Source organism: Saimiri boliviensis, chromosome 1, assembly GCF_048565385.1.
Source record: "Saimiri boliviensis isolate mSaiBol1 chromosome 1, mSaiBol1.pri, whole genome shotgun sequence".
Classification (NCBI taxonomy): Eukaryota; Metazoa; Chordata; class Mammalia; order Primates; family Cebidae; genus Saimiri; species Saimiri boliviensis.
In genome coordinates, this window is record NC_133449.1 from 175715437 (window position 1) to 175732710 (window position 17274).

General features: G+C 41.6%; 1 protein-coding gene and 3 non-coding genes across 9 annotated transcripts in view; 2 read left to right on the forward strand and 2 right to left on the reverse strand.

Moving 5' to 3' along the window:
- Positions 1–17274, reverse strand: part of SEC24A (SEC24 homolog A, COPII coat complex component) — a 77800-nt gene that overhangs the window by 49735 nt on the left and 10791 nt on the right. For 4 of the 6 annotated variants that reach the window (XM_074381470.1, XM_039470459.2, XM_039470453.2 and 1 more), the window contains exons 2-4: positions 14758–15225; positions 6215–6388; positions 1117–1194 (exon numbers count right to left, since the gene is read on the reverse strand). In XM_074381470.1, coding sequence (XP_074237571.1) covers positions 1117–1194; positions 6215–6388; positions 14758–15225 — 720 coding nt within the window. The other 2 variants (XM_074381471.1, XM_039470467.2) reach the window with 2 other exon arrangements.
- LOC120365397 (U4 spliceosomal RNA) lies at positions 7329–7469 on the reverse strand. The gene has a single exon (XR_005580342.1). It is a non-coding gene; the product is annotated as a U4 spliceosomal RNA (small nuclear RNA).
- Positions 14551–14612, forward strand: LOC120365709 (U7 small nuclear RNA). The gene has a single exon (XR_005580585.1). It is a non-coding gene; the product is annotated as a U7 small nuclear RNA (small nuclear RNA).
- On the forward strand, positions 15624–15730 carry LOC120365576 (U6 spliceosomal RNA). The gene has a single exon (XR_005580469.2). It is a non-coding gene; the product is annotated as a U6 spliceosomal RNA (small nuclear RNA).

A 17274-nucleotide genomic window follows, 5' to 3' on the forward strand; every position in this document is an offset into this window, starting at 1 on the left:
CCCAGTTCTGACAAGAAGAAGAACAGAAAATCTAATGCATAGAAATAAAAAATGTTAAATAGTAGAGCCAGATGTTGTGGCATATGCTTATTATCCCAGCACTTTGGAAGGGCAAAATGGGAAGATCGCTTGAGCCCAGGAATTCAAGACCAGCCTAGGTAACATGATGAAACCCTGCCTCTACAAAATGTACAAAAATTAGCCAGGGGCTGGGCACAGTGGCTCATGCGTACAATCCCAGCACTTTGGGAGGCCAAGGCAGGTAGATCACTTTCAGTCAGCAATTTGAGAACAGCCCGGCCAACACGGCGAAATCCCATCTCTACTAAAAATATAAAAATTAGCAGGGTGGCCGGGCGTGGTGGCTCATGCCTGTAATCCCAGCACTTTGGGAGGCCGAGGCGGGTGGATCACGAGGTCAAGAGATCGAGACCATCCTGGTCAACATGGTGAAACCCCGTCTCTACTAAAAATACAAAAAATTAGCTGGGCATGGTGGCACGTGCCTGTAATCCCAGCTACTCAGGGGGCTGAGGCAGGAGAATTGCCTGAACCCAGGGGGCGGAGGTTGTGGTGAGCCGAGATCACGCCATTGCACTCCAGCCTGGGTAACAAGAGCGAAACTCCGTCTCAAAAAAAAAAAAAAAAAAAAATAGCAGGGTGTGGTGGTGGGTGCTTCTAATCCCAGCTAATTGTGAGGGTGAGTTGGGAGAATCACTTGAACCCAGGAGGCAGAGATTGCAGTGAACCGAAATCTCGCCACTGCACTCCAGCCTAAGCAACAGAGCGAGACTCAGTCTCAAAAGTGAAACACAAAAACAAAAAGCTGGGCATGGTGGCACGTGCCTATAGTTCTAGCTTCTCAGGAGGCTGAGGTGGGAGCACTGCTTGAGCCCAGAAGACTAAGGCTGCAGTGAGCCATAATCACACCACTGCACTCCACAGCTTGAGCAATAGAGTGAGACCCTGTGTCCAATAAATAAATAAAGTTAATAGTATGTATGGCTACATAATTATAAAGTTTCATATAATGAGCATACATTCCTTCAATGACCACATATTATTTCTATAATCAGAAAAAAGAGATTAAAAAAAACAACTTTCATAGCATCTCACCCAAGAAGCCACCTCCTTCAATCTCATCATAGCTACTGTGGACCACCATAGATCCATTATTGGTATTTGATGTAATACCTAAGAATGAAGTTCATTAACAAGATTTAAATTAGAATGATTATTACAATCTCTGTATGATTTGAACTAATATCCAAAATTTTAGATAATTTTCTACACAACAGTTTAAAACAACAGCCTATTAAAAACATCAAAAATCCCACTTTTTACATATACAATAGTTTCAAATAATTTAGCTGCAACTTCAGGGAAAAGAAACATGAGTCCTTGGGAGGAGTCTTTTCACTTTATATTGTACCTAAACCAAAAGCCCAAATAACAAGGCTTTTTCATAACCCACTCCAGCAAAATAACTTCCAGCAATGGGTGGTTCTTTATGAAATTTATAAAATTATATACCATATGAAAGATTTCAGCAATTGTGAGCACTGCATTAAAAACCTCTAAGGGGCTAGATGCAGTGGCTCATGCCTATAATCCCAGCACTTTGGGAAGCTGAGGCTGTGGATCACTTTAGGTCAGGAGTGAGACCAACCAGGCCAACAAGGTTGAATCCCATCTCAACTAAAAATACAAAAATTAGCTGGGCGTGGTGGTGGACACTTGCAATTCCAGCTACTCGGGAGGCTGAGGCAGGAGAATTGCTTGAACCCAGGAAGTGGAGGCTGCAATGAGCTGAGATTGCACATCCGCACTCCAGCCTGGGCAACAAAGACTCTTGCCTCAAAAAAAAAAAAAAAAAAAAAAAAAAAAAAAAAATGGCTGGATGCAGTGGCTCACGCCTGTAATCCTAACACTTTGGGAGGCTGAGGTGGGTGGATCACCTGAGGTCAGGAGTTCAAGACCAGCCTGGCCATCATGGTGAAACCCCATCTTAAAAAACAACAACAACAACAACAACAACAACAAAGTACCCTTTAAGGAGCAGTACACAATGAAAAAAAAATTATCAAAATCAAAACCATTTAAAGAAAAAGAGGCCGGGCACAGTGGCTCACATCTGTAATCCTAGCACTTTGGGAGGCTGAGGTGGGCAGATCATGAGGTCAGGAGTTTGAGACTAGCCTGGCCAACATGGTCTCAAACTTGTCTCTACTAGAAATCCCATCTCTACTAAAAATACAAAAAAAATTAGCCAGGTGTGGTGGCAAGCACCTATAATCTCAGCTACTTGAGAGGCTAAGGGAGGAGAACTGCTTGAACCCAGGAGGGGGAGGTTGCTGTGAGCTGAGATCGTGCCACTGCACTCCAGCCTAGGTGACAGAGAGAAACTCCATCTCAAAAAAGCAAACAAACAAAAAAAGAAAGTAAAATTATGATGAACAAAGACATTATTTTCAAAACATTTAACAAAGAGTGGAATCCAAAATTAATTTGAAGGTGATATAAATGAATTAAAACTGCTTTAAGTCTAGAGAACAACCACCAAAATAGAATTAAAATATCAACATCTCCCCAAATGATACAAGATTAAAGACAAATGCCAGGGGCATCTGCTTTTGAGAACTAAATATTTATTTCCAGTTACCTCTGTTATTTATGAGCTCTAATTCAGGGAGAGAAGAAACAAATTCAGCAAATAGCATTAGCTTCTAGCACTTAAGTACAAAATTGCTAACTTCAATAGCTATTAATATGAAGCAGATAAATTTAACCGTTTAAAGTCAGTAACTGGCTGCGCGCAGTGGCTCACGTCAGTAACCCTAACACTTTGGAAGGCCAAGGCGGGTGGATCACCTGATGTCAGGAGTTCAAGACCAATCTGGCCAACATGGTGAAACCCCACCTGTTAGGCCGGGCACGGTGGTTCACGCCTGTAATCCAAGCACTTTGGAGGCCAAGGCAGGCGGATCACCTGAGGTCGGGAGTTCAAGACCAGCCTGACCAACATGGTGAAACCCTGTCTTAAAAAAAAAAAAAAAAAAAAAAAGAAACCCTGCCTGTATTCCCAGCTACTCAGGAGGCTTAGGAAGGAAAATCGCTTGAACCTGGGAGGTGGAGTTTGCAGTAAGCCAAGATTGCACCACTGCACTCCAGCATGCTCAATGGGAATGAGACTCCATTTCAAAATAAATAAATAAATAATAAAAAAATAAAGTGAGTAACTTCTTTCCAGGTCTCAAGACCAACTTGACTTTAGCCATGAATTAATTACAGAAAATCACAGTAAAACTTTTAGCAGAAACAAAATCACTGGGCATATTGTGAATTCTTTTTAGTTGTTAAAAAATGTAGCCGGGTGCAGTGGCTCACATCTGTAATCCCAGCACTTTGGGAGGCCGAGGCGGGTGGATCACGAGGTCAACAGATCGAGACCATCCTGTTCAACATGGTGAAACCCCGTCTCTACTAAAAATACAAAAAATTAGCTGGGCATGGTGGCGCATGCCTGTAATCACAGCTACTCAGGAGGCTGAGGCAGGAGAATTGCCGGAACCCAGAAGGTGGAGGTTGCGGTGAGCCGAGATGGTGCCATTGCACTCCAGCCTGGGTAACAAGAGGGAAACTCCATCTCAAAAAAAAAAAAAGTAAGCCAGGTGTGGAAGCTTACACCTGTAATTCCAGCACTTTCGGAGGCCAAAGTGGGCAGATCACTTGAGCTCAGGAATTCACACCAGCCTGGGCAACATGGGAAAACCCTGTCTCTACTGAAAATATAAAAATTAGCCAGGTGTGGTGGCGCATGACTGTAATCTAAGCTACGAGGAAGACTGAGGCACAAGAATCACTTGAACCCAGGAGGCAGAAGCTGCAGTGAGCTGAGATCCTTCTACCACACTCCAGCCTGGGCAACAGAGTGAGACTCTGTCTCAAAAATAAATAAAATAAAAACGAAAAATTAGCTGGGTGTGGTGGTGCACACCTGTAATTCCTGCTACTCCAGAAGCTGAGGCAGGAAGATTGTGTGAGACCAGGAGGCTGAGGCTGCAGTGAGCTACGATCGCACCACTGCACTCCAGCCTGGGTGACAGAGTGAACTATAAAAAAATTTTTTTAGGCCGGGCGCGGTGGCTCAAGCCTGTAATCCCAGCACTTTGGGAGGCCAAGGCGGGTGGATCACGAGGTCGAGAGATTGAGACCGTCCTGGTCAACATGGTGAAACCCCGTCTCTACTAAAAATACAAAAAATTAGCTGGGCATGGTGGCGCGTGCCTGTAATCCCACCCACTCAGGAGGCTGAGGCAGGAGAATTGCCTGAACCCAGGAGGCGGAGGTTGCGGTGAGCCGAGATCGCACCATTGCACTCCAGCCTGGGTAACAAGAGGGAAACTCTGTCTCAAAAAAAAAAAAAAAAAAAAAAAAAAAAATTTTTTTAATATAAGTATTTATGGTAATGATCTTCAAAGTAATATTGTGGCAAGCAATGAGACAAAGCCTCGTCATTCTATTACTTTTTTTTTTTTTTTTTTTGAGACTGAGTCTTATTTTGTAACCCAGGCTGGAGTGCAGTGGTGTGATCTTAGCTCACTACAACCTCCACCTCTTGGGTTCAAGCAATTCTCCTGCCTCAGTCTCTGAAGTAGCTGGGATTACAGGCACATGCCACCACGCCCAGGTAATTTTTGCATTTTTAGTAGAGATAGGGTTTCACCATGTTGGCCAGGCTGATCTCAAACTCCTGACCTCAAGTGATTCACCCGCTTTGGCCTCCCAAAGTGCTGGGATTACAGGTGCGAGCCACCACACACAGCCTGAAACCAAATTTCTTACTTTACAAAATATCTTATTTAAGTGAACACTCTTATTTCCATTACATCCCAAAATAACACTTTAAAATATTTTACTTATATAAAATTGCATGAATTGACAATGATTCTGGGGAGGAGAAATGAAATTTCACAAGTTGTATTTTTGTACCGCTTGTATAAATGACATTTATTTAGTTTCATAACCATGTGTTAATATTTACAATATTAGTGGCAATCAAAATATATTTTCGCCGGGCGCGGTGGCTCAAGCCTGTAATCCCAGCACTTTGGGAGGCCGAGGCGGGTGGATCACGAGGTCGAGAGATCGAGACCATCCTGGTCAACATGGTGAAACCCCGTCTCTACTAAAAATACAAAAAATTAGCAGGGCATGGTGGCACGTGCCTGTAATCCCAGCTACTCAGGAGGCTGAGGCAGGAGAATTGCTTGAACCCAGGAGGCGGAGGTTGCGGTGAGCCGAGATCGCGCCATTGCACTCCAGCCTGGGTAACAAGAGTGAAACTCCGTCTCAAAAAAAAAAAAAAAAAAAAAAAAATATTTTCAATGAAAAAGGTCACTATTTTAAAAAGGTATTTCTAATATTCTAACATCATGACAAGAAAAGTAGTAATTCTCCTTTTGCATGCACTCCCAAAAACCACCTGACTTTACAGCCATGATTTTTAAAACATCTGCATAGCAACAAAAAAAAGTAACAAAAAGCTAAGAGCTTTTTTCCCAAATGTTAGTCACAGCCCAGTGGTGGGCAATGGAATTCCTGAGGAACTTTAAACTGTAACTTCCTGTAGCCCATCCCTAACCAAAATTAGATTTTCTGGAAAAAAATGTGATTCTAATGCACAGAATTTGGTAATATTCATCTTTCTACCCTAAGTCAAAACTTGAGGACTTGGCCGGGTGCCACGGCTCACACCAGTAATCCCAGCACTTTGGGAGGTCAAGGCAGAATCGCCTGAGTTCAGGAGTTCAAGACCACCCAGGGCAACATGGTGAAACCCCATCTTTACTAAAAATACCAAAAAACTGCCGGGCACGGTGGCTCACACCTGTAACCCAAGCACTTTGAAGGCCAAGACAGGTGATCGCCTGAGGTCAGGAGTTCAAAACCAGCCTGACCAACATGGTGACACCCCATCTTAAAAAATAAATAAATAAATAAATAAATAACTAGGTGTCACGGCGCATGCCTCCAGTCCCAGCTACGTGGGAGGCTGAAGCTTGAGAATCGCTTGAGCCTCAGAGGCAAAAGCTGCAGTGAGCTGAGGTTGTACCACTGCACTCTAGCTTGAGCTAGAGTGAGACTATGCCTCAAAAAATAAAAATAAAAAACTTTGAGAACTTGACTTTGTTTCTTGATTCACTTAACTTACCTTCTTGGTTGACAGACGAATTAAATGAGGGCTGGGGTACATGTCTATATGATGATTTCTGGGGCGGGAGGGCGTTTATTGGGGGTGGGCCTCCAGCTGGAGGGGGCCCATGAGGATCTCCTGGTTGAAGAATTGTAGGCAGAGGTGGATTCACTAGGGGAGGTACAGATGAACCTATGGAAACATTGGTTTTTCACATGTCACTTAAGAACTTAAGACAATTGCCAAAATCAGCCTTTTACCAAAGCTAAGTAATTTCCAACCTTACATTTAAATTATAATCACCAAAACATTATCAGAAACATGTTAATTTCCTAAATTTACAATGTTTCAATCTATATGCATATTTTACACACATTTCTTTCTTTTCTTTTCTTTTTTTTTTTTTTGTCACCCAGGCTGGAGTGGAGTAGCAAGATCTCAGCTCACTGCAACATCTACCTCCCTGGTTCAAGGGATTCTCCTGCCTAAGCCTCCTGAGTAGCTGCAGTTACACATATGCGACACCATGCCCAGCTAATTTTTTATATATTTAGTAGAGTTGGGGTTTCACCATGTTGGCCAGGCTGGTCTTGAACTCCTGACCTCAGGTTATCCGCCCGCCTTGACCTCCCAAAGTGCTGGACTGCAGACGTGAGCCACTTTGCCCGGACCATATTTTAGAAATTTCTAGCTGTCCCCTACCAGGCCTCTTACCTGTCAATCAGAGCAGAGTAAACAGAAAATTTGGATGAAAACACTTTTAAAGTAGATACATTGCCCTGTTTGTTTTATTATTTTATTTTTTTTCTTTTTCTTTCTCTTTTTTTTTGAGATGGAGTTTCACTCTTGTTACCCAGGCTGGAGTGCAATGATGGCGACCTCGGCTCACCGCAACCTCCGCCTCCTGGGTTCAGGCAATTCTCCTGCCTCAGCCTCCTGAGTAGCTGGGATTACAGGCATGCGCCACCATGCTCAGCTAATTCTTTGTATTTTTAGTAGAGATGGGGTTTACCATGTTGACCAGGATGGTCTCGATCTCTTGACCTCATGATCCACCTGCCTCGGCCTCCCAAAGTGCTGGGATTACAGGCTTGAGCCACCGTGCCTGGCCCTTTTTTTTTTTTTAATTCAGTCTCCGTAGAGACTGTCAAAAATTGCCAATGCCGACTATATTTCAAGTCGTCATGGCAGGGTATTAGGAAAAGTTTTCAATTAGCAATAATCGTGCCTCGGATAAACCTCATTGGCTATGATACTGCCACTGGACAAAGCTATTATTACTATTTTTTAATTTTAATAAAATAGAGAAGAGGGGGTCTTATTTTGTTGCCCAAGCTGTTTGTAAATTCCAGGGCTCCAGTGATCCTCCTGTCTTGCCCTCCCAAAGTGGTGGGATTACAAGCATAAGCCACTGTACTTGGCCAGCCCTGTTTATTAATTTCTTATTAACTGATCATGGCCAGGCGCAGTGGCTCACGCCTGTAATCCCAGCACTTTGGGAGGCCAAAATGGGTAGATCACCTGCAGTCAGGAGTTCGAGACCAGCCTGGCCAACATGGTGACACCCCATCTCTATTAAAAAAACAAAACAAAACAATACAAAAAAAAACTGATCATTAGGTTCAACAGGCCATGTGAAATACATTCTAGTACAAATTAAAATAACTATTTTAATATTATTAATTTTGTAATATTTTGTTAATTTTGTTTACTAACATAGACTGTTCCATTAACATCAACTAAGTTTAGAGTGAGTCTAAAAATAGAGGGCCAGGCCAGGAAGAGTAGATCACCTGTAGTCAAGAGTTCGAAACCAGCCTGGCCAACATGGTGAAACCCTGTCTCTACTAAAAATACAAAAAATTAGCCAGGCATGGTGGTGGGCACCTGTAAGCCCAGCTACTTGGGAAATTGAGGAGGGAGAATCACTTGAACCCAAGAGGTGGAGACTGCAGTGAGCCAAGATCTTGCCACTGCACTCCAGCCTGGGTGACAGAGCAAGACTCTGTCTCAAAAAAAAAAAAAAAAAAAAAATAGGGGGCCAGGCACAGTAGTTCATGTCTATAATCCCAGGACTTTAGGAGACCAAGGCAGGAAGCTAGGAATTCAAGACCAGACTGGGCAACATAGAGAGGCCAAATCTCCACAGAAATAAGTACATAAAAATACAGGTTATTCTAAATTCTCTAAATTTTATTTTCCTTTGTTTTATTAGGGTATAACCTGTTAAAAATGAGATTATGAATTTGTACACTCTTCAGCATTTACCAAATAATAGTGAAACCTAGTTTACCTTCTATAACAGCCTAACATTAACATTATATAATTCTGTAACATTATATTAACAACATTCTCTAGGCTTAAAAATTGGAATTGATCCAAAGTTCATATATAAACATTATAAAATATTCATCAAAATAAACTAAGGGCTGGGCGTGTAATCCCAGCACTTTGGGAGGCTGAGGGGGGTGGATCACACAGTCAGCAGTTCAAGACCAACCCGACCAAGATGGTGAAAACCCATCTCTTAAAAAAAAAAAAAAAAAAAAAAAATAGTTTTAATAGGAAAAAAAAAAAAAAGAAAAGAAACTAAGAATGACATGGTAGGCCAGGCACAGTGGCTCACACCTGTAATCCCAGCACCTTGGGAAGCCAAGGCAGGAGGATCACTTGAGGTTGAGAGTTCGAGACCAGCCTGACGAACATGGAGAAACCCCGTCTCTACTAAAAAAATAAAATAAAATATATAACTCAATCAAGACAGCTGAAGGTGAGCAAAAATAAATAAATAAATAAATAAAAACAAAATAAAATAATAAATTAGATTAAAATTAGAAAAAATGACATGGTATTTGTCCATCTATCTACCAGTATTTCACTGCCCTAACTTCATCATTTTTCTGTTTGGACAATGAGTTCAAAACCAAGTGTAAAAACATGACCAGTTATCCTTAGGGAAATTATTCTGCGTGGTATCAAAGTTTCAAAACACACAACCATCTGTTCTTTCAAATTAACTACATTGCTTCCACCTTCGCCAAAGTAGAATATTAAAGTCTACAAAGTAGATAAAATACCATTGATAAATGTATGCTGATTTTTCATTCCAAGACTTTTTTTTAATATCTGAGTTTATAAGTGAAATAGGTAATAAACTTTACTTATAACACAGCTAATCTTATATTTTACAAAACTAAAGGAATAAATGTACCCAGATTTGAAATTTTTCAAAATGGCACTCCAGCCTGGGCAACAGAGCAAGACTCCATCTCAAGAAAACAAAAAAAAGAAAAGAAAAGAAAAGAAAAATTGCCTATTACTGAACCTTACACCCAACAAAATTAATCAGTGCCTTGCTGACAAAAGTGAAGAGAAAGATTATTGCCATGTAACTCCCTTATCAAAAAAGTACTCACACATATCTAGGACAATACAAACAAGTCAAAGAAACAAAGGGGCAAGGTACATTACCAACTCAGCATGAACAAGAACATAAGATACATCTGGCCACAAAGATGTAACAACCTACAACCTAATGTTTAACAGAATAAAAGTAAGCTTATAGAGATTTTCACAGCTTTTAGAAGAATATTTTTGAAGAGATTATCATATGTTTCATAAAATGAACATTATTTTTAAAGGTTGAATAATTCTTATTAACGGCACTAATAATTAGTTTCAGAGTCTGCCCTCTCAGCCCCTAAATGATGCTAAAAGGTAGCCTATTTTAAAAATGCAGAAAATATTAATATATGAACTAAAAACTTAGTATAAACTAGATACAGCTTTGGTATCAGACTATCTGATACCAACTATCAGTTATGAGTTGGACAAACAAAAAAAATGAGGAGTTTGAAGGTTCTTTGAAGGTTCAAATGAGAAAAAAGAAGGCTCTTTTTAAAGTACATTTTACCAGTATGTGTGTACATATATATATATATATATATATATATATATATATATATATATTTTTTTTTTTTTTTTTTTTTTTTTAGTCTTGCTCTGCCTCCCAGGTTAGAGCACAGTGGCGCAATCTTGGCTCATTGCAAACTCCACTAAAGAAGGAGGTTCAAGCCAGAAGGAGGTTCAAGCGATTCTTCTTCGTCAGGCCCCTGAGTAGCTGGGATTATAGGTGTATGCTAACCATACCTGACTAATATTTGTATTGTTAGTAAAGACGTAATTTCACCAGGTTTACCAGACTGGTCTCAAACTCCTGACCTTGTAATCTGCCCACCTCGGCCTCCCAAAGAGCTGGGATTACAGGCGTGAGCCACCGCATCCGGCCAGTTTATGTGTTCTTATTTCTCCTTCTTTCCTAAGTTTCAGCACCTTTTTTTTTTTTTTTTGGAGGCAGAGTCTTGCTGTTGCCCAGGCTGGAGTGCAGTGACACGATCTCAGCTCACAGTAACCTCTGCCTCCTGGGTTCAAGCAATTCTCCTGCCTTAGCCTCCTGAGTAGCTAGGATTGCAGGAATGTGCCACCACACCTGCCTAATTTTTGTATTTCTAGTAGAGACAGGGTTTTCACCATGCTGGCCAGGCTGGTCTCGAACTCCTGACCTCAGTTGATCCAACTGCCTCAGTCTCCCAAAGTGCTAGGATTACAGGTGTGAGCCACCATGCCCAGCCTCAGCACTTATATATGTCTCTCTTACCACATCTGTACTGGAGACAAGGTTCAGCACCTGAGGGTTTCTGTTACAGCTAATTTTAGATTATTGATAATGTACCTTTTTAAGAGAAGCTACACCTACTCTTAGTTTGTATTATTTATTTATTTTTAAATAAAATTATTTTTAAAAAATAGAGATGGGGTCTTGCTATTTTGCTCAGGCTAGTCTTGAACTCCTGGCCTCAAGTGGGTAACTCCTACCTCAGCCTCCCAAAGTACTAGTATTATAGGCGTGAGCTACCATGATTGGCCCTTAAATAGTTTTTAAATAAATGTTTTCCCAAACTATTTTATTGTGGTTTTGGACAAATTATTCAAGTCTTATACTTCACATCTGTAAGAGATTGCTATGAAGATAATGCAGGCCTGGCTAGGTGGCTCACACCTGTAATCCCAGAACTTTAGGAGTTCCAGGCAGCAGGATTGCTTGAGATCAGCAATTACAGTGAGCTAGGTTGCAGTTATAGTGAGCTATGATCGTGCCACTGTACTCTACCCTGGGCGGCAGGGTAAGACTCTGACTCTACAAAAAATAAAGACAAGATTAGCCAGGCATTGTGGCACACCTACCCAGGGAGGTTAGGCTGGAGGATAGTTTGAGCCCAGTTTGATGTCACAGTGAGCTATGATAGTGCCACTGCACTCCAGCCTGGGAAACAGAGAGGCAGCCTATCTCTAAAAAATAAAAAACAAAACACAAAAACAGATAATGCATATAAAAGTTTGGTAGAGTCTGGAAAATATAGATACCACTTTTTTAAAGACTTTTTTTTTTTTTTTTTGAGACAGAGTCTCAATCTGTCACCTAGGCTAGAGTGTAGTGGGGCAATCATAGCTCACTGCAGCCTCGACTAACCGGGCTCAAGCAATTCCCCCACTTCAGCCTCGAGTAGATGGGACCACAGGCGTGCACCACCATATTCATTCATTTCAAGTGACTGATGCTCACTCATCGTATCAAATGAATTAGGACAAAAGTAATGTGAAGGATTTTGGCTCTAGCAATTGCAGGTCAGAAGATTTCCATAAAGAAACTTAAGTTTCTAGAAGCAGCTTTAATCTTTACAAGACCAAAATGCATTCACCATTGCCAATGTCTGATCAAGGGCTTGGAAAAATAAAATTTCAGCCATTAATCTACAAGCCTGATGGAGTATATGCTACATAAACATACATGAACTGTAAAAGATAACTATTGATATTACTATTTCACTTGGAAGCCTTCACTAATTCATAAACTTGAGGATGTCTGTTGAGCAGCATCAACCTGCAGATCCCAATACGGAATTTTAAATGATTTTCAAAGAAATACTACTAATGTTAATAAATATGGCAGGGTGTGGTGGCTCACACCTGTAATCCTAGCATTTTGGGAGGCTAAGGCTGGTGGATCACTTGAGGTCAGGAGTTCAAGACCAGCCTGGCCCATATGGTGAAGCCCTGTCTCTACTAAAAATACAAAAAATTAGCCAGATATAGTGGAACGTGCCTGTAATCCCAGCTACTCAGGAGGCTGAGGCAGGAGAATTGCTTGAACCCAGGAGGCAGAGGTTGCGGTGGGCCAAGATCACGCCACTGCACTCCAGCTTGGGCCACAGAGCAAGACTCAAAAAAAAAAAAAAAAGTGGCCGGGCGCAGTGGCTCAAGCCTGTAATCCCAGCACTTCGGGAGGCCGAGGCGGGTGGATCACGAGGTCGAGAGATTGAGACCATCCTGGTCAACATGGTGAAACCCCGCCTCTAATAAAAATACAAAAAATTAGCTGGGCATGGTGGCGTGTGCCTGTAATCCCAGCTACTCAGGAGGCTGAGGCAGGAGAATTGCCTGAACCCAGGAGGTGGAGGTTGCAGTGAGCCGAGATCGGGCCATTGCACTCCAGCCTGGGTAACAAGAGCGAAACTCCGTCTCAAAAAAAAGTGTAACACCTTGCTAATTTTAATAGCAAAAAAGGAAAAAAGGAAAAATCCAACGAAACACTGATGTTAAAAGATAAAAAGATATGTCAGTCTAAGAATATATAATATGTAGCTTTCTCCTCAAACTGATTCAACACAATCTCTATGAAAATCCCAGCTATCTTTTTTTTTTTTTTTTTTTTGAGAAAAGGTGTAACTCGTCCAGGCTGGAGTGCAGTGGCACAATCTCAACTCACTGCACCCTGACCTCCCTGGGCTCAAGCTGTCTTCCCACCTCAGCCTATCAAGTAGCTGGAGCCACAGATGTGTGCCACCATGACTGGCTAATTTTTTGAAGAGGCAGTGTTTTGCTATGTCCGTCACCCAGGCTAGTCTCAAACTCCTGAGCCCAAGTGATCCACCCATCTCAGCCTCCAAAGTGCTGGTATTATAGGCATGAGCCACTGTGCCTGACCCCAGCTATCTCTTTTTGCAAAAATTGACAAACTGATACTAAAATTCTTATGAAATGCAAGAGAACCAGAAAAGCCAAAACAATCTTGAAAACAAAGTTAGAGGAGTCATACTTTTCAAATTCAAAGTTTACTACAAAACTACAGTAATCAATACATTTTACTGGCATTAAAATAGACATACACGGTGGCTCATGCCTATAATTCCAGCACTTTGGGATGCCAAGGTGGGAGGATCACTTGAACTCAGGAGTTCGAGACCAGCCGGGCAACATGGAGAAACCTTGTCTCTACTAAAAAAAATAAAATTAGCCAGGCGTGGTGGTGCATACCTGTAATCCCAGCTACTCCAATAATTGCTTGAACCCAGGAGGCGGAGGTTGTAGTGAGCTGAGATTGTGCCACTGCACTCCAGCCTGAGCAACAAGAGCGAAACTCCATCTCAAAAAAGAAAGAAAGAAAGAAAGACCACAGGGATTCACTCAGCCTTGACTGTAAGATGGAACCTAGTTCATTAAAATAATAGCCAGTCTGTGTAAGGTGGTTCTGCACACAAACTTGAGTCTCTGAAATATTATGGGTGACTCAAAGAAAAAGACTGGAAAGAAGCAAAGCAGGAATAATCCACAAATTTAAGTTGTTTTGAGTCAATTCAAAGGTTAGAAAATTAATTTATTTAAAAACTACTAATGACGTCAGGTACCATGGCTCATGCCTATAATCCCAGCGCTTTGGGAGGCCAAGGCAGGTGGATCTCTTGAGGTCAGGAGTTTTCAAGACCAGCCTGGCCAACATGGTATAACGCTGCCTTGGCCAAGTGCAGTGGCTCATGCCTATAATCTAAGCACCTTGAGAGGCTGAGGCAGGCAGATCACCTGAGGTCAGGAGTTCAAGACCAGCCTGGCCAACATGCTGAAACCCTGTCTCTACCAAAAAAAGTACAAAATTAGCTAGCTGTGGTGGCAGGCACCTGTAATCCCAGCTATTTGGGAGACTAAGGCAGGAGAATCACTTGAACCTGGGAAGTGGAGGTTGCAATGAGCCGAGATCGCACCATTGCACTCCAGCCTGGACGACAAGAGTGAAAATCTGTATCAAAAAAAAACCCCACAAAAACCTGTCTCTACAAAAAATACAAAAATTAGCCAAGCATAGCAGTCATGCCTGTAGTCTCAGGGGAGGCTGAGGCAGGAGAATCACTTGAACATGGGAGATGGAGGTTGCGGTAAGCTGAGATTGTGCCACTGCATTCCAGTCTGGGTGACAAAGCAAGACTCCATCTCAAAAAAGAAAAAAAAGGAAAAGTACGATTAAGTGTTATAGCTTGTTTAGAATTTGTCTAGCAGGCTTTCTAGTATTTGCTGGAAAACCCAAAAATGAAAAACAACAACAAAAACTACTAATGATTTTTAAAGTCACATTTTCCACATGGTTTTAAGGTTTCAGGTATTATTTCAAACATCTAAATAAACAAAAGTTTCACATTTCTACATTTTAAGCACTTCTATAAGAATACTACCTGACTTTATGAAGTTATTTTGAGGTGAAGGATATCCAGAAGAAACATATTGATGGTTTGTGGTTAGACTTGTATTTCCAGATACAGTTGGTTGGGGTGATGCACGAGGACAATGGTTTGTTTGTGAGCCTGTGGATGGATAGTTATATTGCCAATTCAAAGGTGGTGGCAGATTGGCTCCAGGAAGAAAGCTACCAGAAGGCAATGGTGTAGAAGATGGGTTCTGAGAAGCAGGTAATGGCAATCGGGGAGCAGGATCACTATGAAGCAAAGGTGTCATTGGATTAGAGGCCATGGGTGGTCTATTAAAAGTCTGACCAGATCCCTGAGAACTACCATGGTTAGATTGTCCAGAGACTGGATTCAAAGTCTTTGCTGGTATTAGATGAGGGTAGGATCCCGGAAGCTGGAAACTGTATCCTTGGTTCACTGACTCTTGTGAAGACAGCAATGCATTTTGGACAGGACCTTCCAATAAAAGGAGGAAAAATTAGTCTTACAAACGAATACAGCAATACTCTAAAAGATAAAGTAAAATACACATTCTTATAGTCAGCAAAAAAAACCACATAACCCAATTAAAAAATAAGCAAAGGACTTAAACAGACATTCAAATATACTTCCAAAGAAGATTGCTAATAAGCACATGCCAAAACATCCAACATCATTAGTCATTAAGAAATACAAACATCAATAGTCCTAACAGAAATGCAAACGAAAACCACAATGAAGGCCAGTGCAGTGGCTCATGTCTGTAATCCCAGCACTTTGGGAGGCCGAGGCAGGTGGATAGCTTGAGCCCAGGAGTTCAAGACCAGCCTGGGCAACATGACAAAGCCCTATGTCTATAAAAAATACAAAAAGTGGTGCTCGCTTCGGCAGCACATATACTAAAATTGGAACAATACAGAGAAGATTAGCATGGCCCCTGTGCAAGGATGACATGCAAATTCGTGAAGCGTTCCATATTTTTTAATCAAAAAAAAAAAAAAAATACAAAAAGCGGCTGGGCGCAGTGGCTCATGCCTGTAATCCTAACACTTTGGGAGGCCAAGGTGGGTGGATCACCTGAGGTCAGGAGTTCGAGACCAGCCTGGCCATCATGGTGAAATCCCATCTTTAAAAAAAAACAAAAACAAAAACAAAAAGTAGCTGGCCTTGGTGGTGTACGCCTGTAGTCCTAGCTCCTTGGGGGACTAAGGCAAGAGAATCACTTGAACCCAGGAGGTCGAGGCTGAGCTGAGGCAGGAGGATCACACCACTGCACTCCAGCTTGAGTGACCAAAAAAAAAAAAAAAAAAAGATGGACTAAATAGTAGCAGAGGGAATATAGAAATGTTTGAATAAATAAAAATATTTGTAAAAAATTAATTTATAAGTATATTTTGGGTCATTTGGATAAAAATAGGCCATCTCACAGCCTAACGTTGCCACAAGATTTCCTGGCCTAGTTTCATATTTGTATTACAATTTTATTTATCTATTTACTTACTTATTGATTGATTGATTGCGACAGCATCTCACTCTGTTGTCCAAGCTGGAGTGCAGTGGTACAATCATGGCTCATTGCAGCCCTGACTTCCTGGGCTCAAGCGATCCTCCCATCCAAGCCTCCAGAGAAGCTGGGACTACAGGTGTGTGCCACCACGCCCAGCTAACTTTTTTTTTTTTTTTTTTTTCTAGAGACAGAGGCTCACTATGTTGCCCAGGCTGGTCTCAAATTCCTGAACTCAAGTAATCTTCCTGTGCAGCCACTTTAAGTGCTAGGACTACAGGCGTGAGCAAACATGCCTGGTTGTATTTACAATCTTATCACAAGCTAATATGCTAAAGATGTGCCTTCAAGCCAGATGCAGCCAAGTGAAAGCCAAACATAATCAAAATATACAAAATAAGCAAAAATTTGACAGGTCAATAAAGATGAAAAGATGCTGGGCACAGTGGTTCATACCTATAATCCCAACACTTTGAGATGCCAAGGCAGGTACATAGCTTGCGCTCAGGAGTTTGAAACCAGCCTGGACACAATAGTAAGATCTCATCTCTATAAAAAATATAAGAATTGGCTGGGCATGGTGGCGCATACCTGTCTGACACATGCCTGTTAAGTTACAGCTACTTGGGGGCCAAGGCAGGAGGATCACTGAACACAGGAGTTTAAGGCTGCAGGGAGCTGTGTTCACACCACTGCACTCCAGTGTGATAAAGTAAGACCCTGTCTCCTGTCTCAAAAAAAGGAAAAAAAAAAAAGAATATGCAGTCAGTCATAAGGCCAACTGGCAGGAAGACAGATACAAAAGAACTTGTTTTGTGGTAGTTACCATCACAGACCTATTGTGAGTAACTATTACATGAAAATTATTTTTTTCTGACATCCCTCTCCACTAGGTGAAAATCTTTTTTTTTTTGAGATGGAATTTCGCTCGTTACCCAGGCTGGAGCGCAACGGCACAATCTCAGCTCACCGCAACCTCTGCCTCCTAGGTCCAGGCAATTCTCCTGCCTCAACCTCCTGAG